Genomic DNA, 23,228 nt, shown 5'->3' on the forward strand with positions numbered 1-23,228 from the left:
AAATATCCTGCTTCCAAATCTAGCTCAAGTGGCATAGCAGCTTGGAAATGCTGCGGTATTTCTTATGGAGAAAGCTGGCTTAGAGGAGAGCTGGTCTTGCAGTAGTGAGTGTGAATTGTCCTCTTTGCATTGGGCTGGGTGACTACATGTAAGCACAGCATGTTGTAAGATACTCACTTTAAGCCATAAGCTCAGTGGCATCAGAAGGGCCCAGGTTCCATCCCTGGCAGCATCTCCAGGTAGGGCTAGGAGAGACTCCTTCCTCTGACCTTGGAGAGCTGCTGTCAATCAGTGTAGACAAGACTGAGCCAGGTGGACCAAGAGCCTGACTCCTGGCGAGCTTCCTGTGTTCCTGGGAAAATCAGGAGCTGTTCAACTTAACTTATGGATGGATTGCAAGCTGATCTAGTTCTTAAAAGCAGCACATTGTAGTAACCTTCAGCTTGGACCACATAGTGACGTTGATATTTAGTTACAGTATATCAGGCCTGCACAACATAAGGCCCGGAGGCTGAATCCAGCCAGTGGGGGCTTTTCTGCAGGCCCCCAGGTAGCCCTAGAGAGAAGCCGTGAAGAGCTCTTAGCTTGTCCCCCTGATGAGCAACAGTGGCTCTGTGCAGTTGGGCCCTTGAGACCAGATGACATTCATGTGGCAGTGATGGACTGATGAGGGAGGGAGGCTGATGCTACTGCAGCCGCAGCAGTGATGGAGGGGGCAGAAGCTATGGTGGTGGCAACATCAGGCGAGCACAGGTAGAGCTCACTCTTTGGTCTGCTGCTTCTTCTCCAAGGGGGACCATCCTCTGTCCTCTCTGGAAACTGAATTACAGTGCCATCCTATACATGTTTACTGAGAAATACATCCCATGGTGCACCCAGCATGGCTTACTAGTAAGCATTGCAGCCTGAACGCAGCTGCAATTTAGGGAGAGGAGAGGATTTGGCATTTGTTTGGGGCTGGCATGCACTCCAGATGCCCCTCTGACAGGGCAGGGACCTCACCACTATCTTTGGTTAAAATTGTAGGTCCCAGGATGGGGGTAAAGAGCCACAAGTACAGGTGAAACTCAGAAAATTAGAATATCGTGCAAAAGTCCATTAATTTCAGTAATGTAAATTAAAAGGTGAAACTGATATATGAGACAGACGCATTACATGCAAAGCGAGATAAGTCAAGCCTTAATTTGTTATAATTGTGATGATCATGGCGTACAGCTCATGAAAACCCCAAATCCACAATCTCAGAAAATTAGAATATTACATGGAACCAAGAAGACAAGGATTGAAGAACAGAACAATATCGGACCTCTGAAAAGTATACAGTGTACTGTGCTTGATTGGCCAGCAAACTCACCTGACCTGACCCCATAGAGGATCTATGGGGCATTGCCAAGAGAAGGATGAGAGACATGAGACCAAACAATGCAGAATTGCTGAAGGCCGCTAATGAAGCATCCTGGTCTTCCATAATACCTCATCAGTGCCACAGGCTGATAGCATCCATGCCACGCCGCATTGAGGCAGTAATTGCTGCAAAAGGGGCCCAAACCGAGTACTGTATACATATGCATGCTTATACTTTTCAGAGGTCCGATATTGTTCTATTCTTCAATCCTTGTCTTCTTGGTTCCATGTAATATTCTAATTTTCTGAGATTGTGGATTTGGGGTTTTCATGAGCTGTACGCCATGATCATCACAATTATAACGAATTAAGGCTTGACTTATCTCACTTTGCATGTAATGCGTCTGTCTCATATATCAGTTTCACCTTTTAATTTGCATTACTGAAATTAATGGACTTTTGCACGATATTCTAATTTTCCGAGTTTCACCTGTAGCTAATAATTACTTTCATTAATAGTAAATCTAATGACTGAAAATTGACCTGGGCCCCTACACACCAAGTCATGAATTGTTCCGGCCCACGAAGGCATTGGAGTTGTGCACCCCTGCAGACATACATCTGAAACTGCATGGACAGCATCTGGATTAAATGCATCATGGCTCAGTCCCACTGAAATTAATGGGACTGAAGTTAGTCATTATTGACTTGTCGCATTGATTTCACTGAGGCTTAGTAAGGCCAGGGGTGTAATTTGTACTTGAGAAGAAGGTAGACCCTTCATTTGGAGCCAGGATGTGTAGCTTGTGTGCACGCACAGTCTGCGTGGGCCCCCAAATGTCTGTGCAAGAACCCTCATGAAAAACTTCGAGAGGGCCGTAAGGCACTGTTCCCCACATAGATTTCAGCTTGCTGTTGGTAGCACAGTCACTAAAGTGTTTCACTTTTGTGTTTCCTGGGAAGAACTTTGTAGTTCTTGCCTCAGCCAGAATCCAGTGTGAATTGATGTCCTGAGGAAGTCCAAGCCACTCTGAGAAAAGTTGGGAAACTTTGGACACTTTGTGGATGGTATCGAGTGGGCAGTGGAAGCAGTTTGGACAGCATGTGCCATCCTGCAAAAGCACTTGAGAGGGGGTGCTGGTGTTTAAAGAGAGGCACAGCAGAAAGTATGGGATACAAAGAAATGCCATTCTGAAAGAATATTTGCTCTGGAGCATGTTCAGAAATTGGCATGCTTATAGGACCATCTGAGCTTCCCATCAGTCTCCACTGCCAAGACTTTACTGTATCACAGCTTGGAAGCCTTGATAGGTTTCTTAAAACCAAAATGCTTGAGGAACACACTCAGTAAAGCTCCGCAATGGTGCTTCTTTCAAGGTTCAAAACTTCATGCAGGAAAACAGGGCAGTGCAGTCATAGTAACTAGGCTGGGCCCACCCTGAATTCCACCCCAATAATGACTGGCTAGTTTTGGGATTGCGATATATGTCCTACATCCAAAGAGGAGAAACTACTCCTGCCTTCAGAATTACTTTACTGCAAAGTGATATCAAATTATGGTTGCGAATCCAAATCCTCCTGTTAAAAACATATAATTGCCCTTCTGATATTGAGTCCCTGGAACATCCCCTAATGTGAGAGGATGAGGAAATGTGTTGAATACATCTGACTAAATATGAAGAACTTTCTAGTGTTTAAATATGCGGGGCTTATCGGGGTTTTGGTGTGTGTGTGTTAAGCGTTGGTGCTTCAGTTAGAGAAGGCCTGCTCAAGGCCCCCCACTGTGTTTGAACTAATTGATTGATTAAGTGCTGTCAAGTCGGTGTCAACCCCAAGTCTTAGCGACCACATAGATAGATTCTCTCCAGGATGATCAGTCTTCAGCTTGGCCTTTAAAGTCTCTCAGTGGTTTATTCATTGCTGTCGTAATTGAATTCACTCACCTTGCTGCTGGTCGTCCTCTTCTTCTCTTTCCTTCAACTTTCCCCAGCATTATGGACTTATCAAGGGACCTGGCTTCTCTTACACAGAGAAATAATGAATAAATAAGATGGATCCCTATCCCCAAAGGGCTCACAATCTAAAAAGAAACACATAAGATAGACACCAGCAACAGTCACTGGAGGTACTGTGCTTGGGTGAATAGGGCCATTTACTTTCCCCCTGCCAAATAAAGAGAATCACCTAATAAGTCATTCTCCTGCTTCATTTCTGTTTCTTAGGCCATACTGTCTGATTGTGTTTTCCTCCTTACCATTTCCAACTTTGGCATTCCAGTCTCCAACCACCACCAGCTGATCTTGCTTGCATGTTCAGTCAATTTCAGACTGAACTTGAGCATAAAACTCATCAACTTCCTCTTCTTCTGCATCAATCATTGAGGCATAGACTTCACAAACTGTCATGTTAAAGGGTTGTCCACAAAATCTAATTGATATTAGTTGGTCACTGACCTCATTGTACCCAAGTACTGTCATGGCTATATTCTTCCTGATTATGAAAGCAACACCGTTCCTTCTTTGTTTTTAGTCTCCTGAGTAGTAAATGGTATGATTTTCTGACAGAAAGTGTCCTATTCCAGTCCAATTCACTGATGCCCAAGATGTCAACGTCTGGGAGTATACCTCCTGGCGTACTTTGTTCATCCCTCCCAGGAACACATGCACACCCCATCATGATGAGGCAGCATAGTAGGACTTTGGAGTGGGTGGGTGTTGAACTACAACTCCCATAATCCTCAGCCACAGTGGCCAATAGCCAGGGATTATGGGAATGGTAGGCCAACATCTGCAGGAGGGCCAAAGTTGAGCAGCTTTGAATTAAAAAAGGTGGCTCAAGCTTGAACACACATGCACAGTTCTAGCTTTTGAGCATAAAAGGTGTGAAAGAAATAAGCCATCTGTTCCTCAGTATCCTCCCATTTCCAGCTAATCATCGCATGCTCTCAGCTCTTGACTGTGGACTTCCCAGAGGCATCTGGTGTGAAACAGGATCCTGGACTAGATAGGCTTTGGGCCTGATCCAGCAGGGCTGTTTTTTCCGTTCTTATTTAATAAGTGAACTACACTTTCAATTTTGTGTTTAATCTTGCACTTCAAGTTACACAGGACAATGTTTTTGGAGTCCTTTCCTTAGGTTATCCCCACCAGCTCTGAGAGGGAGGTTTGGCTGAGGGAGTCTGTGACTTGGCCAGGTCACCAAATAAGCCATGGTTGGGTATGGAGATATAGATTTGGATCTCCTCAGTCTGAAGTCCAACATGCTAACCACTACAGCATACTGCCTCTGAGTGAATGAATTCATTTCAAAGTCTGTGGGAGACTACAAGGTAACTGAAAAATGAAAGAATAGGACTGCAGATAAAATGGTTTGTTCAGGGCAACATGATTCACATTGGTCATTCATTACGCAGTGTCCAGTGCAGAATTGGCTTTATGGAGGAAAGAATCTTGGCCATTTGTAGATATGAAAATAACAGCTTAATGTGTCATATCCCCACAAAGGCTCGTTGGACGTTGGGTTGATTATTTCAGTGTGGGTGTAGCCAAGTGGCATTTTTGGTTCCTGAGAATAAGAATATACAAAATAAGTTTAGTAAGCAAACTTCTTCTGGTTTAAGAGCATGTTCTGTGCAACTCTTAAGTTAGTGTTTAGAGCTATGCAATTCCTAATAATGTAGAATGGGAAAGTCATTTAGTTTCAAGGGCCGTTAATAAGACGAGTACTACTTCAGACATAAAGCAGATCCTAAATTGGTGGTGCATTCGTAGAGCTTGAGTACTCTATAAAGTCATTCACACAATGACCTTTTCCTGTGATCTACCCAAGTTTGGAAGCTCTGTGTGCTCCTAATTTTCAGTTGTGTGGAAGCAAGGTAGGAGGAAAACCTGGGTAGATTTTTTTCCTACCTTGCTTCCACACAATCACTTCTACCCAGGTTTTTCTCCTACCTTGCTTCCACACAACTGAAATTTGAGAGCACACACAGCTCCCAAACCCAGATAGAACACAGTTTTGATTTTGTGAATGACCTCTCTATATAGTTCTTAACATACTACTTTTTGGGGGAGACGGGAGATAGAAGAACAGGAAAAGGTGCAGAGTACCTTCCATGAAAATTAAATCTAGATGTTGTCTAAGATTTTACCCAAAGAAATCTTTTTTTTACCCAAAGAAAGACACACCCAACCAACACAAAACTGTTGTGTGTGAAATGGTTCTGCCCAAGATAGTGTATTGTACAATATATGTTAGCCTTTTAGGGTACCCCAAGACTTTTGTGAGAGAGGTTCTTGTGTTTTTGTTTTGATACAACAAACTAACGTGGCTATCCCAGAATCTCTCCATCCAGCACATTATGGCATTAAAAACTTTCTTGTTTAGGATAGGCGAACAGGGTTTCAATCCAAACACATTACATTACCCTTAATCCTCTGACCTTCCGTGGGAGCTGAATGCCAGGGAGTGGAATCTATGCTCTTACTAGTGTATCCAGATTTCATGGCTTTTCCAGGACCCCAAGGAAACACTGAATGAACCGTACATCTGAGCTGAATAAAATTCTGTTACCTTCCATTCTGATGCCTATGTGTGAAGTGCCTTATTCAAAAGCTTGGCAGGCAGTTCTGAAAATTACTACAAAGGAAAGTCAGCTGGCAACACATGCAGAGGATTCATATTGGCAATTCATTACCTTGCACTAACCAATCTGAAAGCTCATACCTGGTTCCCATCCTCATTCTATCCTTAAGTGTACATTTTGTGATACTAAGCTAGTTCACGCTAGCTAGTGGCCTATATGCAAGCACCTTAGGAGCCTAGTGTTGGGAGCTACTCAAATTGAAAATATACCATTTGTATGAACTGCCACCTCCATATTGGGGGTGCATGTATAGAGGTCATGGTCTCAACCATCATGGTGGTCTTGTTTTGAATCGGGGCCTTTGTGGAAGTTGTACCAGCCACATACAGAGCTCATACATGGAAATATCACTTCATATCTTTGCTGCAGGCTTGGAGGTGGCCTTGTATACTCTCAAGAGACATGCATGAGGGCCACTAGCTAGTAGGCCACTAGCCAGCACAAATTGGGCATTGATAGTGTGTTTCAGGCCAACTAGTCCCATTTCGGCGCTTTTGGTTATGTGCTCTGTGGCCCATTAGTGTTTGTGTTGCTCATTATTTCTGTCCTAGATTTTTCTTTATTCCCATCTATACATCACTGTTTGTTCTTACTACCTTGCATTTCTTTGCAATTCTACAAAACCTTAAATGCAACAATAGTTATAACCTGTTGAATCTTGTTACTTAAAGGTGTTGCTTGTCTAGAAATATGCTTTCTCGAAACTCTTCTTTGTACAGAATTTAGACCAGCTTGCTTGGAGGTCCTAGTTTTAAGGGAAGGCTCCAGCACTCAAACCACCAATGCAGAATGACAGACATGTTAGAGTTGCTGCCTTGGCCCATTTTGTCTATGGAACCGTAGACAAAATCCTGCAGCATTCTCTTGTGGTATTAGAATGCAGGGAATTCTCATCTGTGCCTCACTAACTTAATCACATGAAGAAATTACAGGTTGGAAGAGAAGATTCTCCACCTCTCCAGCCCACTATTCTAATTTCAAAAGAGAAGCAGTGTGGAGGTTGAAAATACCCCCAACTTCATTTGGAGATAAAGAGCCCTCCCACTGAGAAATAGCAGTTCCTCACAAACATATAAGCTACGTGATGGAATGGACTATGATGATCCAAGAGCCCTGTTCCTAGGTAAAACACTAGAGATCTCTGTGAACTTTTTTGTCCAATTATAGGCCAGGGAGCTGAAGGACTGCTAAAAGTATTTGTCTTACTGGCCTGTTTGCACTGATAAAAATTGAGCACTGACCTTATTCCAGCCTTATATTCCCTCATATTCTTCTGGGATAATGGGAGCTGAAGTAACGGAAGCAAAGTGAGATCAGGGCAGAACCTGGAAAGGACTGTATTGTTCTTTCCACCAGTAGTAACTTCTTCTGCCCCACCCTTGCCCACTTTTCTTGCCTCCTGCTACAATGGCAGGCATAATTTTGGTGGAAAGCTGGAAAATCTAGGTAGCCCTGCAAATATCCGGAATGGAGCTTAGCCATTTTATCCATATCAGTATAGAATCTTTGGTTTTGGCTCAATTGTTGTTTTTTAAAGTAAATTAATATAACTAAACTGTAAGTCCATTTAACACTAATGGGATTACCTGACAACCAAGTAGAAACAGTTTTCTTGCAAATCCAGTAAATCTGCAAATCCAGCAAACAGACTGTGCCACAAGGGCACCAACAGACAGGTAGGGATGTGTGTGTGAGTGAAATCTCCCCAAATGTAAGCAATTTGAGGAGGGAATGCTCTCAGATGCTCTATAAACAGAAGTAACAAGTAATGCTGAGATGGCTTGAATAAACTAAATTGAGCTAAAATGGACCAAGCTTTTTGTGTTACAGCCCTAATAAAACCTGTTCTCAATAATGGGAGCTCTGCATGTATAAATACCTCCTAAACAAAATAGTTTCTCATTTTAGTATTGAATTCAGGGGTTATTTTTCTTGTACTATCCAATTGTAGGTATAGTTCTAGGCACACCAACTTAGCTGTATTTAGAATAGTCCTGTTGGTCAGTCTGTATCTACAGGGTGGTGCCTGCCTATACAGTTCTATATCCAGCCTGTGCTTGGCGGTGTGCAGCTTTTTCAGTGCTTAGATTCTAAGGGGAATGACTTCTGATCCTAGCTAGCTAGGAATGTCTCCAATACAAGTCTCCTAAAATGAATGGCCGTTGCGTGGGAATACTTTTCAAAGACCTTGCACAGTTGCTGCTCATTTCCATGGAGCGCACACAAGAATATGTCTCCATGGCTTTCATAATTGACCATTGCTCTTACATTGCAATATTGGTAGAAAATAATTATAAAACTAGTTATTTATATTCGTTGACGTAAGGTGGAGATAGAGATACTGAGTAGCTGAAACTTCTAAATAATCTTATTAAACCGAAAATGTCTAGAGCCTGTCTCTTAAGGATGTGTAAGAATGCAGTTTTACAATTCAAATGATCAGCTCCCTTTTTAAAATAGGTTTTTAAAAAAATAGTTCTCTTGAGAGATTTATGAAGCTGTAACTGTATGTGGTGAGGTTGCTGAAGAGACGCAAAAGTGAGAATTGTTCATATTATGGTGTGGGGTTTCTGTTTTTCTTTTTGGCAATCTTCAATTTTCAATGTTGCATTGTTCCAACTTCCCAAGCACTTTGGCATTCTTGCACTGATGGACTGGTTGACATTTACGTCTGTCCTGACACAAAACTGCCCATGGATCTCAAACCACAAAAAAAGCATTGTGTGAAACCCAGTTGTATAACTCAATTGCGTTCTATTTTGGGGTACAATGTCTAAAGGTAAAATGGTCTAAAAGTTGTCTTCCCCAACCTTGTTGTCAATAATGTTAATTATCATTCTCAAAACATATTGTGGATTTGTATCATATTGTATTTATTCCATTCAGGTTTTTTTAAAGATTTTCTTTGAAGACTGTATATATTGACATTAAAATTTGCATTGTTATGCACTCTCCTTCAGGGTGTATCCTGTATTGTATTACATGATAGGTTGTTTGTGTCCAAAGAGCGTGTGTGTGCTCACCGACCTGCCCTCCCTCCTTGAATCATGACATATGCCAAAGACAACTTCAGAAATCTGTATCTATTATTTTTTCTTGAAAGTTCAAGAGGAGCCACTTTAAAACATGAAGTGTTTCAAAACCAAAAGAAACCAATCCATGGGTACTAGAATTTAAAATGTCAATCCATAAGGCTTTCAGAGTGACCAGATCTCATGTATGGTTCTGAAGTGTTCCAAAGCAAAAAACCTTTGCTGAGCTGTGGCACAGCCTCTTGGCTCATCTGCTCATTTGTGCCTGTACATATTCCTTGGGCACTGTTGAGCTGATGATGAAAAGTCTCTAAAGCAAAGGAGTTTGAAAACCTCCCTCCCATATTTGCCCTCATGCCAAAATCTCTCTGTATTTTCTCTTTCAATATTTCCTCCTTTGGTCAGGAGATGGAGCCATTGCCTAGCTTTTATGATTGCTGCTGTATTCATGGTGTCAGGATAAGTCCCTAGGGCATGTTATAAAGTAGCAGTTGATAACTCCCTCTTGGTTTTCAGCCAACTTCTCTGTAAAAATAAAAAGATGCTTCTTTTAAAATAACCCTAAATTAAAATAACCCTAAATTGAAATTAAACTTCCAAGAATGTGTTCTGATCTTCGAAAAATGATACAAAATGGTAAAGGACTTCTTAACTCTTTGTTCAGATTGTAATGCTGTTTATCTCCTGATGTGTGTGTCTATTCCCCCCCCCTTATATTCTTAAATACACCTAGTTACGCAACTGATACAACTACTAAAAAGTACAAACTTGTTGGCATCAGATAAAATATTTCTGCTAGCAGAGAGAAGCCAGTGACCATATCCCATTTTCCAAAATAACATTTCATCTTAAGAGTGAGTTGTTTAATATTAAGGGACGTAGAAGCATATGGGGAAAATAACTGGGCCCATTTAACTGTGCTAGCTAAGCAGCCTATATCTTTGGTCCACTTAGTAATATACAAAGGTTCCTTCACCCATGTTACAGAACCAAGATGTTTTGAAATCATCCCTTTTAAAATATGACATTCATTTACTTTTAAATTACTCAAAATAAGCCTAAGTGACCCCAAATAAGATTAAAGATACCCTATTTACCTGAACAAAACTAGTCCCTCCCCCCCCCCAGTTCTCTGATGTTAGAAATCGGGGATCATCTTAAATTTTGAGTCCACTCCCCTTCAGGTAAGTATTGGTGTAACCTCTATTTAACCTGTATTTTTTAAAGGGGCTGTCTTAAATTCAGAGTCATATTTGATTTGGGTAGGAATACGAAGAATATTTATATACCTTTTTCCAACAAAAGTTCCCAAAGCGGTTTACACAGATATAAATAATTAAATTAAATTTAAATTAAATTAAATGGGCTCCTTGGCATTTTCCGGATTACATGTTGCCACGATGTCACTACGCATCTGCTAAGAGTGCTTCCGTACTTCCTGTGTTGTGATATGGAAGTCCCTGCACTGACAGGAAGGTGCCATTCACATTTCTGATGCCTTCTTTCAGATGTTTTTGCTGCGTTGTAGTACTACAAAGTTGCAAGTCCGTTGCAGAAAAATGACTATTTTCCTGTTGTTGGAGGGCTGCCATGTTGTTCATGCGTAGCAATGCGGTGTTGTCTGGATGTTTAAAATCATGGTGCAAGGCTTTGCAGATAGAGCCCATCATCATTTTTTATTCCCCCCCCCCCACACACACACACTTGGGAGTCTTGCGCAATGGTGCAATCTCCTTCTTATTTCCTTCCTGCTTTTTATCAGATTTGTTTTTCGGCTACTCCAGTTTCTGCGATCAAATGCGGTGTGGTGGGCTCATTCCTCAGTTCAAGGGTTTGTGGATTTCTAAAGCCCTTCTCCATTTATGAGATTGTTTTCCCCCACAGAATCTTGCGCTGGGGTGCAACCTCCTTTTTATTTGCTTTGTGCTTTTGGCTTTTGTATTTTACCAATCCCACCTTTATTTCACTGATTATATTTCTTTCCCTGGAGAGAAGCAGTGCTTCCCCCTGCTGGTGGTTTTGTGAAAAACTCTGCCGATTTAAAAAATAAATAAAATGTTCCTCCTGCCTCCCGCCCACGCAACCCCATTGGCCAAAACGGGGCAGGAGGAGGGAGCTGAGAGAGGCATATATGGTCTGAGAGGCATATATGAATAGTCCTTTCTTGGAAAACGCATTGCAATGGACGGAGGTATATGATGGCCCGCCCTGCCCTACCACGCCATCAACATGATTTTGACTGTGGTTTGACGACCCTGCAAATGTCACAGCTTACACCATTTTTTACGGTGTAAAGCTCACAATCTGGATAGCACCCGTCTCCAAAGGGTTCACACTCTAAAAAAGAAACATAAGATTGACACCAGCAACAGCCACTGCAGGGATGCTGTGCTGGGGCTGGATAGTTACTTAAAGAATAAATGTGAGTAAATACCCTGCTAATTAAAGAGTAAATATGAGTATGCATGTAGGTCTAAAACAGGTGCTGTACCTGAGAACATTCAAACCACAGGAGATTATTTAATTTGTTTTGATTCTGATTCATGTTGTAAGCCTAAGGTAAAGTGTGCTGTCAAGACAATTTCGTCTCCGGGCGCCCACAGAGCCCTGTGGTTTTCTTTTGGTAGAATACAGGAGTGGTTTACCATTGCCTCCTCCCGCGCAGTCTGAGATGATGCCTTTCAGCATCTTCCTATATTGCTGCTGCCCGATATAGTACCAGCGGGGATTTGAACCGGCAATCTTGTTAGTCAAGCATTTCCCTGCTGCGCCACTTAAGGTGGTCTACCTGTAAGTCTACTGCATGTAAAACCCCTTGGTGTGAGACCATGTCACAGAATCTATGACTTCCGTGTCTTCTCAAGAATGGGAAGGATCCCATTTTTCATGATCCTCTGAATGTTTTCTGAGCTGCTGTCCTTAAGATTGCTGAACGACATGCCATAGGCAAGCATTTTATACATACCATGTTGGAGCGATTTATTTATTATTACATTATGTTTGGTACCCAACCATTTGGGCAAGCCATCCAGCAGTCGAGAGTGCTCTGCTATAGTACACCCTACAAGACAAAAACAACATTCCCTGGAAGGTTCTGTCTCAAGATTACTGAGTTGCAGGCTGTAGCACTCTGTTGGAGGAATCAATTCACGTGCTAATGAATTGGGAATAGTAGAGCTACCACTGAAACTCTGAAGACCTACTGCCAGTCAGTGTAGATGTCAAGACATGACAGGCGTGGGGTGGAGAAATGTGGAAAAATTTACCCTGGTACAGGGAAGAGCCCAGCCATAATGCTGCTCACCGTGTGTAGCTGCCCGATTGGATAGCAGTGGCCATGAGGCTGCAGTCAGCCAACCTCCAGAACTGCCCTGTCTGAGAGCAGTAGCTAGACTGTCAGAAAGTATTGAGGTCTCATGAGATTTCAGAATGAGATCTCATTTTTGGCTGAAATCCCAAGAGAATTGACAGAGCTGTCAGGAACTATATAAGAGTGAACAGGCCAGTGATGAGGGAGGGCCCAGTAACCGTGGAGGGCTGTGCTGGGAGTGTTAGGAACATAGGAAGCTGCCATATACTGAGTCAGATCATTGGTCTATCTAGCTCAGTATTGTCTTCACAGACTGGCAGTGGCTTCTCCAAGGTTGCAGGCAGGAATCTCTCTCAGCCCTATCTTGGAGAAACCAGGGAGGGAACTTGAAACCTTCTGCTCTTCCCAGAGCGGCTCCCTCCCCTGAGGGGAATATCTTACAGTGCTCACACATCAAGTCTCCCATTCAAATGCAACCAGGGCAGACCCTGCTTAGCTATGGGGACAAGTCATGCTTGCTACCACAAGACCAGCTCTCTTCCCCTATGACTCAGAATAACTAGAAGGGAGTGCTAGTCAGGGTTGTGTGATTGAAACGAACCCCTTTCTTGTGGTGTAACCCTGAAACCTCTGAGGCTTGTGAGAAGAAGCCGGTGTTTGTTGTGGTCCTGTGACCTGGGCACTTGGGAGCTTGACAGTAGACAATACTAAGCTGGATGAACCGATGGCCTAACGGTATAAGGCTGCTTCCTGTTCTCCTATGATGTGCTTGCCAGAGAGTGAGCATGGCTAATAGGCCCATAGGTGATTGCTGGTAGCCTCACAGCAGTAGTACCCTGCCCATGGTTTTGACCAAACTTCAGATCTTGTAGCTGAACTCCTGGAGGTGCTTCCCTGGCAAACATCATCTCTCTGTGCCACTCTTTATAGAAGAGAAGGCATGCATCTGCAGGTGCCATGATACAAATCATTACTTGCACCACTAGAGCTAAAGTGGACCCCTAGAATCAAGATGATCACTGTTGCTGAGCTGTGTGTAAACTGAACTGGCCAAAGAATACTGGAAAGGATCATTTTGCAGGCATGCCAACGTGACATATTTCTGATGCAGCCTAGCCATCTATTCTACGAGTATTTGCAGATGCGGGCTTCTTAACAAGTGCTGCCTGCTTGTTAGTGTGCACTGGATGCAGTGCACATCTGCACTCATGATGGAGGCACTGGAGCAGCACTCAAAATGTGCAAAGAACAGCTTGCAGAAATGCTGAGTCAACAGAGGCATGTGGGAAAGAAACGCAGCCTGTCCACTCTGCCTTCAAGCTAAATAGGGCAGGATCCTAGGTCGTTCCCTACTAACTAACAGAGCAAGGAGGCACCTTTTAAAAGTGGTGATTCTCTTTATTGAGCAGGGGGAAAGCAACTGGCCCTATCCATCCACAGCACAGCATCCCTCCAGTGGTTGATGTTTCTTTTTAGATTGTGAGCCCTTTGAGGACAGGGAGTTAGGGATGTGCATAGAACCAGTTCACCTGGTTCGGTTCGAATTCGAACCAGGTTCGAGCTAGGGGGTGGTGGTTTGATTTTGGTTTGAATCGAACCACCCCCTGGTTCGGTTCAAATTTGAACTGGTTTGAACCTTGAAAAGTAGGTGGGGTGGCAACTGGCACCCATGGGTACCTGCCACCCAAAGAACCCCTGAGTGCCTACCACCTAACTCACTTTTGTGCCCCTAGGTGCTCCACAATAGGGGATAATGGGCTGGTTCAGGTCCCATTATACCCTATGAGAAAAATAATTAAAAATATTTCAAATATTCATAAAAAATCATAGGAGTGTCCAATTGCTTTGGCGTTTGGGTGGTTATTGGCACCCATGGATGTTACACAATAGGTAATAATGGGCTGGTTCAAGTCCCATTATAACCTATGAGAAAAAAATATATATACTTCAAAAATTCATTAAAAAATCTTACAAGTGTCTGATTGCTTTGGGGCTTGGGTAGTAGGTACCCATGGGTGCCTGCTACCACCCCACCCACTTTTGGAGGTTTGAACCAGTTTGAATAGAACCACCCCGTTTGGTTCGAATTCGAACCTGCAGCTCGAACCTAATGGCTGGTCTGGTTCGAATTCGAACCTTCGAACCACCCTAGTTCAAATTTGAACAGGTTTGAATTTGAACTGGTTCACACATCCCTACAGGGAGTCACACACACACACACACACACACACACACGGGCATAGCAAGGTTGGAGTGGACTCAGAGACACTGAAGCTCAGCTCATGAAGTAAAGAAATCATATATATTTATAGAACATCATCCTAAATTATTTTTTTAAAGGTTTTGTAAATTGTGGATTATGCAAGTCATTTAATGGTACTAGAGAAAGACATGCTGTTCTGGTAGCTCCAGGTCTTAACACTCACATCAATTTTGGAGGATGAATACAACTGAAGGAAGCCCGGGCGGCTGCGTGGCTGGGGGAGTCAGTCATGTGACTTGCCTCTGGGGCCCCCCCTAGGCCGTGGGGATTTAAAATATCCATAAACACACAACTAACTAAAAAGCTTGGCAGAAGAGAAGCATTTCCAGTTGTTTCCTAAAAGCCAACAGTGATGGAGCAGCTGTAATCTCAGCAGGAAGAGCATTCCACAATCCTGGGGCAACCACAGAGAAGGCACGCCTTTGGGTCGCCACCAGATGAACTGGTGGCACCCTCAGACAAACCTCCTCTGAAGATCTTAATAGGCAGCAGGGTTTGTAATGAAATACTCTGGGCCCAAGCCATTAAGGGCTTTATAGGTAATAACCAGCACTTTGTATGAAATCGAGTGAATGAATGAATAATTTTGCCCAGAAACCTATTGGTAGCTAGAGTAGACCTTTTAGAATTGGAGTAATATGGTCTCTACAGGATGCCTTGGAGACCAATCTGGCAGCAGCATTCTGCACCAATTGCAGCTTCTGGATTACATACAAAGGCAGCCCCATGTAGAGTGCATTGCAGTAGTCAAGCCTGGAGTTGTTTCCTTAAATACACAATAAAATAAAATAAATCAAATAAACAAACTAAATAAATAAAAGTCAACAGGAATGGGGCAACTCTAATCTCAGAAGGAAGTGCATTCCAGTCCTGGGGCAACTACAGAGAAGGTGCGCCATTGAGTCGCCACCAGACACATGTGCAGCCAACATGTGCACCACTGCCCTTTAAGGTCGCTTACGTCCAGGAAAGGGTGAGGTTGGCAAACCAGCCAAAGCTGATAGAAAGCATTCCTAGCCACCGCCTCCACCTGAGGTATCAGAGAGAAGGTTGGGTCCAGAAGTATTCCCAAACTGTGAACCTGTTCCTTCTGGGAGAATGTAACCCCATCCAGAACAGCAGATTTATCCCATTTCCTGAACTGCTGCTTCCTACAGTAAGCACTTCCCTCTTGTCTGGATTCAGTCTTAGTTTGTTATTCCTCATCCAGCCCATTACTGCTTCAAGGCAGGCATTTAGGAAAGTTATGTCATTGCCTGATGGATAATATCACACACACACAGAGGCCAGAGCTCCTTGGAGGGACATAGAAGCATAGGAAGCTGTAATAGAACCTTGGTCCATCTAGTCAGAACCTTGGTCCATCTAGCTCAGTATTGTCTACACAGACTGGAAGTGACTCCTCCAAGGTTGCAAGTAGGAGTCTCTCTCAGCCCTATCTTGGAGATGTTGCCAGGGAGGGAACTTGGAACCTTCTGCATGCAATCCTGCAGGTGCTCTTCCCAGAGTGGCCCCATGCCCTCAGGGCTCGCACATATAGTCTCCCATTCAAATGTATACCAGGGTGGGCCCTGTTTAGCAAAGGGGACAACTCATGCTTGCTATCCTCTCATAGGAAGACCAGCTATCCTCTCATAAGAAGAGTGAGATCCAAATGTGATAAACATTTCTTCAGGGGACTCACCCAATGTTGCTTTTATGAGACAGCAATGCATCTCTCATAAGTGTTCCATTTTGACAGTCATATCAGCTCTAAAAAAACACACCACCATCTTGCATAGTGTTGATGACATTGTTTTATTTGTATAATACTGCATTTTACCAGCTGCTGTTTGAGGGATACCAGAGAGGTAAGGTGGTGTGGTGAAATGGGAACCTCCTGTCCCCCCCAAAAAAACCCCACATTTGGAATTCATTTCCGTCTCCCTGACCTCCTGTGGGCTGCTTCTCTTCGTTTCCTGGAACTTTTCGGTGGGCGGTCCTCGGTTTTGAGAGAGGTGATAGGTACAGAGGTTGCCACTGGATGGAGCTGGTCAGCGACTGCTGTGAGAACTGGTGCCTCGGACAATCGCCCCGCCAGCATGCTGCTGCGTTTTCGTAGAATGGATTTTTGCAACAAACTTGTTTTAGGCTGGAAAGACAAGAATATCGGGCATGAAGAATTAGTAGTGCTGGATGGAAGGGATGTGCACAAAACCAGTTTGCCCAGTTCAGTTTGAATTCCAACCAAGTTCAAACCAGGAGGGGGTGGTTCGGTTTTGTATTTGCTCGAACCTCTCCCTGGTTTGGTTCGAATTTGAACAGTTTTGAATCGGTTTGAACTGGTTCAAACTGGTTCAGACATCCAAAAATGGGTAGGGTGGTAGCTGGCACCCAGGGGTAGTTGTCACCCCAACCCCAAAGCAATCGGACACTCGTATGATTTTTTATGAATTTTTGAAAATTGTTTTTATTTTTTTCTCATAGGGTATAATGGGACTTGAACCAGCCCATTATTCCCTATTGTGGAGCACCCATGGATGCCAACAACCATGCAAACCCCGAAGCAATCAGACACCCCTATGATTTTTTATGAATATTTGAAATATTTTAATTATTGTTCTCATAGGGTATAATGGGACCTGAACCAGCCCATTATCCCCTATTGTGGAGCACCTAGGGGCACAAAGGTGGGGTAGGTGGTAGGCACTCAGGGGTGCCTACCACCCACAAATTTCCATGTTAATCAGACACTCCTCTGATTATTGGTGAATTTTAAAATTATTTTGGAATTCCTCATAGAGAATAATGAGGATTGCAGCAAATGTATAGCTTCACATCAGGGAGAAAGGGGTGTCCTAGAGTGGAGTGTGGTGGGTGGTAGTTCCCAAGGTGCAAATGTCTAACTTCATGTGGGGGGGGGGAGAGGTGTCCAAGAGCAGAGTGTGGTGGGTGGTAGTTCCCAAGGGGGGCCAGGAAGCTATCGGAATTATTTGAAAGGAATTGGGGAAAGGGCTGATTTTTAAGTGATTTTTTAAGTTTATGTGTCTTTAAGGTTAGCAATGAGAGTGGATTCATGGTTTGTCACTGAAAATCTTATATGCTACCAAAGAATCAACACTCAGAACACTTCAGAAACAACAAAACCCAGTACCCCATGGGTTAGCAACCCATGGGGGTGGTTGGCACTCTCTCTCTGGGCCACCCCAGCACCCCCCAAGTGCAGTTATGGGGCTGCTGAAACCTCCATTCTTCCCTATGGGGAAAAACCTTAAAGCCACTTGTGGGGTGCTGGGGTGGCCCAGAGTGAGTGGTGGTCTAGTGCACAGAGGGTGCCAACCACCCCCAGGGGTAGTAGGTAGCCATGGGTGCCAGCTACCAATCCACCCACTTTTGGAGGTCCGAGCCGGTTCGAATTGAACCACCCCCTGGTTCGGTTCGAATTCGAACCTGCAGCTCGAACCTGATGGCTGGTTTGGTTCGAATTTGAACCTTCGAACCACCCCGCTTTGAATTCGAACCAGTTCGCACATCCCTACTTGATGGGAGGGAACTGGGAAAACAAAACCAAAAAATTCCTCACCCACAAAACTTTAATAATCAGCCATATTTCAATGTGCTTAATTCAGCTGTTGAAGTTGTACACTGTACAGAGGTGTAAGCAACTTTAATTTTATTTATTTAACTTATTTGCACACTGCCCACTACTGAAGTCTCTAGGTGGTTCACAGGAATAAAACAAACCAAGAACATCTAACAAAACATATAAAAGATCAAATTAAAATACCCATAAAAACTCCCAGATAGTCAAAAGGCTTGGCTGGAGAGATGCTTCAAAACAGCAAACAAGAATATCAAGCGACACACGTGGGGATAAGTCCCACTGAAGGCAGCAGGCCCAGAACAGAGCTGCACAACCTTCGACCTCTGGCTGCTACTGGACTACAGGTCCCATCATCCCCTGTCACAGTGATCAGTAAGAGATGATGGGAGCTGTAGTCGAACAATAGCTTGAGGGCCAAGGTGGTGCAGTGCTAGACTAGAACACATGAAGCTGGCCTATTCAGGCCCTTGTTCCACCGAGCTCAGTACTGTCTACACTGACTGGCAGCAGCTCTTCAGGGTTCCAGATTACCCACTCAACAGTGGTAAAATGCTTCGGTGTTGGGCAGAGTGCATTGAAACCGTAAATAAAGGCTGTTGCATAGACATGGGATAAGGGGACAAGTACATATGTGGATTGCTAACTGGTTGAAGGACAGGAAACAGAGGATAGGGATAAATGGAGAGTTTTCACAATGGAAGTAAGTAAGAAGTGGGGTCCCCCAGGGATCTGTACTGGGACCAGTGCTTTTAAATTTATTCATAAATGATCTAGAAGTTGCGGTAAGCAGCGAGGTGGCCAGATTTGTAGATGATACCAAACTCTTCCGGGTAGTAAAATCCAAAACGGATTGTGATGAGCTCCAAAAGGATCTCTCCAGACTGAAGGAGTGGGAAACAAAATGGCAAATGCGGTTCAGTGTTGGCAAGTGTAATGTGATGCACATTTGGGTGAAAAACCCCAACCAAGTATGCATTGATGGGATCTGAGCTGTCGGTGACTGACCAAGAGAGGGATCTTGGGGTCGTGGTGAACAGCTCATTGAAAGTGTCGACTCAATATGCGGCAGCTGTGAAAAAGGCCAATTCCATGTCAGGGATCATTAGGAAGGGGATTGAAAATATAACTGTGAATATTATAATGCCCTTATACAAAACTATGGTGTGGCCACTCCTGGAGTACTGCGTACAATTCTGGTCACCACATCTAAAAATGGACATTGTAGAACTGGGAAAGGTGCAGAAAAGGGCAACCAAGGTGATCAGGGGCCTAGAGCATCTTTTTTATGAGGCAAGGCTACAACACCTGGGGCTATTTAGTTTAGAAAAAAGATGATTGCAGGGAAACATGATAGAGGTCTTTAAAATCATGCATGATGTGGAGAAAGTGGATAGAGAGACATTCTTCTTCCTCTCACATCACACTAGAACCAGGGTCATCCCATGAAATTGATTGCCAAGAAATCTAGGACCAGCAAATGGAGGTACTTTTTCACACAATGCATAATCAACTTTTGGAATTCTCTGGCACAAGATGTGGTGACAGCCAGCAACCTGGATGGCTTTAAGAGGGGTTTGGATAACTTCATGGAGGTGAGGTCTATCAATGGGTACTAGTCGGAGGGCTACTATCACTGCGGGGACTGTGATGTCAAAAGACAAACAGTTCGGAAGCACACTTAATGGACATGTAGTGACACAGTTTTAGTGTCCAGTCTGGAAAGCGCATGGGAGATGCTGCCAGGGACTAAATCTGGGACCTTCTGTGTGCAAAGCGAATGCTCTACCACTGAGCTACAATCCTGTCCCCAAAAAGGGACAGTGACTTACAAGGGGAAGGTAACAGATAAAAGTGACCGTCCATAGCAAGCTGCCTTATATTGAGTCAGACCACTGGTCCATCTAGCTCAGCACTGTCTACACTGACTGGCAGCAACTCTCCAAGGTTTCAGGCAGCAGTTTTGCCCAGTTCTACCTGGAGCTTTCCCAGACAGCAGGCTTTACCACAGGTTTACTGTAAGGCTTGAATGAGAGTTTGAAGTGCCCCCCCCCCAAGAAACGATGCAAAAAGTGAGAGCTGGGTCTTGTGGCAGCAAGCACGACTTGTCCCGTTAGCTAAGCAGGGTCCGCACTGGTTGCATATGAATGGGAGACTTGATGTGTGAGCACTGTAAGATATTCCCCTCAGGGGATGGAGCTGCTCTGGGAAGAGCAGAAGATTCCAAGTTTCCTCCCTGGCAGCATCTCCAAGTTCGAGCTGAGAGAGATTCCTGCCTGCAACCTTGGAGAAGCCGCTGCCAGTCTGTGTAGACAATACTAAGTTAGATGGACCCATGGTCTGACTCAGTATATGGCAGCTTCCTATGTTCCCATGTGGATTTTTTTTTTTACCTCGGATATAAATCGGGCTACACAATGAAAAACCCAAATTGTGTGTGAAGTGCTCCCCGATAGCTTACAGGGACTTTGGGGTAAATCAGGCCAATATGTGAATGCCCCCACCCACTCCATTCCGTAGGAGATGCAAGCTAAAAGCCTTGTATGAAAAATGCCCTGGAGATGCTGCCAAGGATTTAATTTGTGATTTTCTGCATGCAATGCAGATGTTCTACCACTAAGCTATAACTCCATCCCCCCAAAGGGATACTGACTGACAAGAGGCACATATCCAATAATAGGGACAGTCTATTCTACTACGCTAAACCATTGGTCCACCTAGAGATTTTCCAATCCAGAGGGTATTAGAGCTAATGATCGTATAAATGTGCATTATTATTTTTTTAGTTTTAATATTAATTAAAATGTTTATTTTACATAATTTATCCAGGTCACAGAATTCAGCTTTTGCTGATGCAGATTATTTTGTACATGTGTAACATTCAGTCCTAAGGGGTTTTTTTTGGGGGGGGGGGTTGCCTCTTGGACAACTTTACATGCCAGTCTGTTTATCATTCTGACAAAAAGTGGAGTAACAAAGAGAGAAAAGGTTCCATCAAAGCAAAGATGGAAACTGACCACTTTTCATGAAGCAAAGTTCTTCACCTCTCCCTAACACCAGAACCAGGGGTCATCCCATGAAACTGAAGGTAGGGAAATTCAGGACCAACAAAAGGAAGTACTTTTTCACACAATGCATAATTAACCTATGGAATTCTCTGCCACAGGATGTGGTGATGGCCACTAATTTGGATGGCTTTAAAATGGGCTTAGACAAATTCACGGAAGACAAGTCTATCGATGCCTACTAGTCTGGTGACTATAGTAGGCTTGTGCATTTTGATTTGGGTACAAAACGTTTTGTGCCCGAAAATGGCAATTTTGGAGGTTTTGTAAGCAAAACAAAATCAAGAATTAAAAAACAGAGAGTTTTGTTTCCAAATCAAAATGACTGCATTTCGGGCAGAATGCTTTGTTCTTCGGAAAAGCATTGCAATTCAAATTGACTTATCTGACTCTCTCCACTCCAGCTGAAGCACTGAGTGATTAGCAGAAGATAAGATACGCAAAAACTGTTGAGCATGAATAGTTTAGTTAAGTGTTGTATTCAGTGTGATTGAAATGCAAACTGACCTTGCAAAGGGATTTGGAAGACAGCATTTTGAGACAGAAATACCCAAATATCTTTGGGAGCTCAATGCAATTCCAAAGCTCTTGCAAAAAGCCATGGTATAAATTGTGTGGAGAAGCTTTTCAAGAAGCTGGTTAGGAAAGTTCTGAAATTACACAGGTATTTCTTTCCAAAGGTTTAGAAAGAATCTCTTAACTTGACCAGGGTTCTTTTGAAGAGCTATTTTGTTTTTCTTCTGAGTTGTTATGAGTTATAGTGGTGTCTAAGTTTTGATGCCCAAGTTGAGCAGTCTAATGTAATTTAGGCCACAATGTAATTAGGTGGGACATGATGTCTAAGCCAAGGGTTCACAACTTTTGCCATTGCAGGGACAGGTCATCCACATGGGACTACAGGAGACAAAAGGAGGGGGGTGGGGAATACACCTGTCAATCTATTGACATCCCCAGGAATCTTAGTTGCTTCTCTCTTTCTTGTAACCATGATCCATGGTTTTGCACTTTCTTAAATGCAGTGATGATAAATCTCAACAATTCTGAACAGTAGGCTGATTACAGTGGGCTACAGCTCACTCCACTTCAGTTAAATGAACATTTGAAGCTGTTCCATAGTACCAAGGCAGTTTTATTTTATTTTTTTACATTTCATATCCTGCTCTTCCTCCAAGGAGCCCAGAGCAGTGTACTACATACTTAGGTTTCTCCTCACAACAACCCTGTGAAGTAGGTTAGGCTGAGAGAAGTGACTGGCCCAGAGACACCCAGCTAGTATCATGGCTGAATGGGGATTTGAACTCGGGTCTCCTCGGTCCTAGTCCAGAACTCTAACCACTACACCACGCTGGCTCATTGGTCTATCTTGCTATCTCAAATGACCTGTGGTCACTGTTCCATGGGGAGGGAGTGTTTTTATTGAAAGATTGCTTGACTCCACAAATGGGTTGTGCTGCTGTGCTAGTGCCACAGGGACAGGCTCACCAGGATCACACCTGCTGCAAAATTCTCAAATAACTGTGCCAAAAAAGTAAGTGTCGTTGTTGTTCATCATTCTCTTCACTCTTTCAACTTTTTAATGTGGGGCTTCAGGGGTAAAACAGTGGGTTGGGTGGCAGTGTCCCAAGGGTGGTGCACCCAGATTCTAAATAGGGCAAAGGGCTAGTTTCTTAGGAATTTTTGAGGTTTAAGCATCTTTAAGATTTTCCCCATAGGGAATAATGGAGGTTTCAGCAGCCCCATAACTCCACCTGGGGGGCACTGGGATGGCCTGAAGCGAGTGGTGGTGTAGTGCACAGAGGGTGCCAACCAACCGCCTGGATTGCTAACCTATTGGGGTACTGGGCTTCGTTGTTTCTGAGGTGTTGAGTTTAGATTCTCTGGTAGCAAATGAGATTTTAAATGAAAAAACCATGAATCCACTCTCATATGCTACTAGAGCATCTACTCTCAGAACACCTCTAGAACAACAAAACCCTGTACTTCATGGGTTGG

At 43.6% G+C, this 23,228-nt stretch overlaps 1 protein-coding gene across 9 annotated transcripts in view; it reads right to left on the reverse strand.

Annotated features, from left to right (window-relative positions):
- Positions 1 to 16,378: 16,378 nt before the first annotated feature.
- The window catches only part of LOC128335572 (nascent polypeptide-associated complex subunit alpha, muscle-specific form-like), a 37,002-nt gene continuing 30,152 nt past the window's right edge, over positions 16,379 to 23,228 (reverse strand). For all 9 annotated transcript variants that reach the window (XM_053274092.1, XM_053274097.1, XM_053274093.1 and 6 more), the window contains one exon: positions 16,379 to 16,722. In XM_053274092.1, the coding sequence (XP_053130067.1) occupies positions 16,504 to 16,722 (219 nt within the window). In that variant the 3' untranslated portion in view covers positions 16,379 to 16,503. The remainder of the gene's footprint in view (positions 16,723 to 23,228) is intronic.

This window comes from Hemicordylus capensis, chromosome 11 (assembly GCF_027244095.1).
Source record: "Hemicordylus capensis ecotype Gifberg chromosome 11, rHemCap1.1.pri, whole genome shotgun sequence".
Taxonomy (NCBI): domain Eukaryota; kingdom Metazoa; phylum Chordata; class Lepidosauria; order Squamata; family Cordylidae; genus Hemicordylus; species Hemicordylus capensis.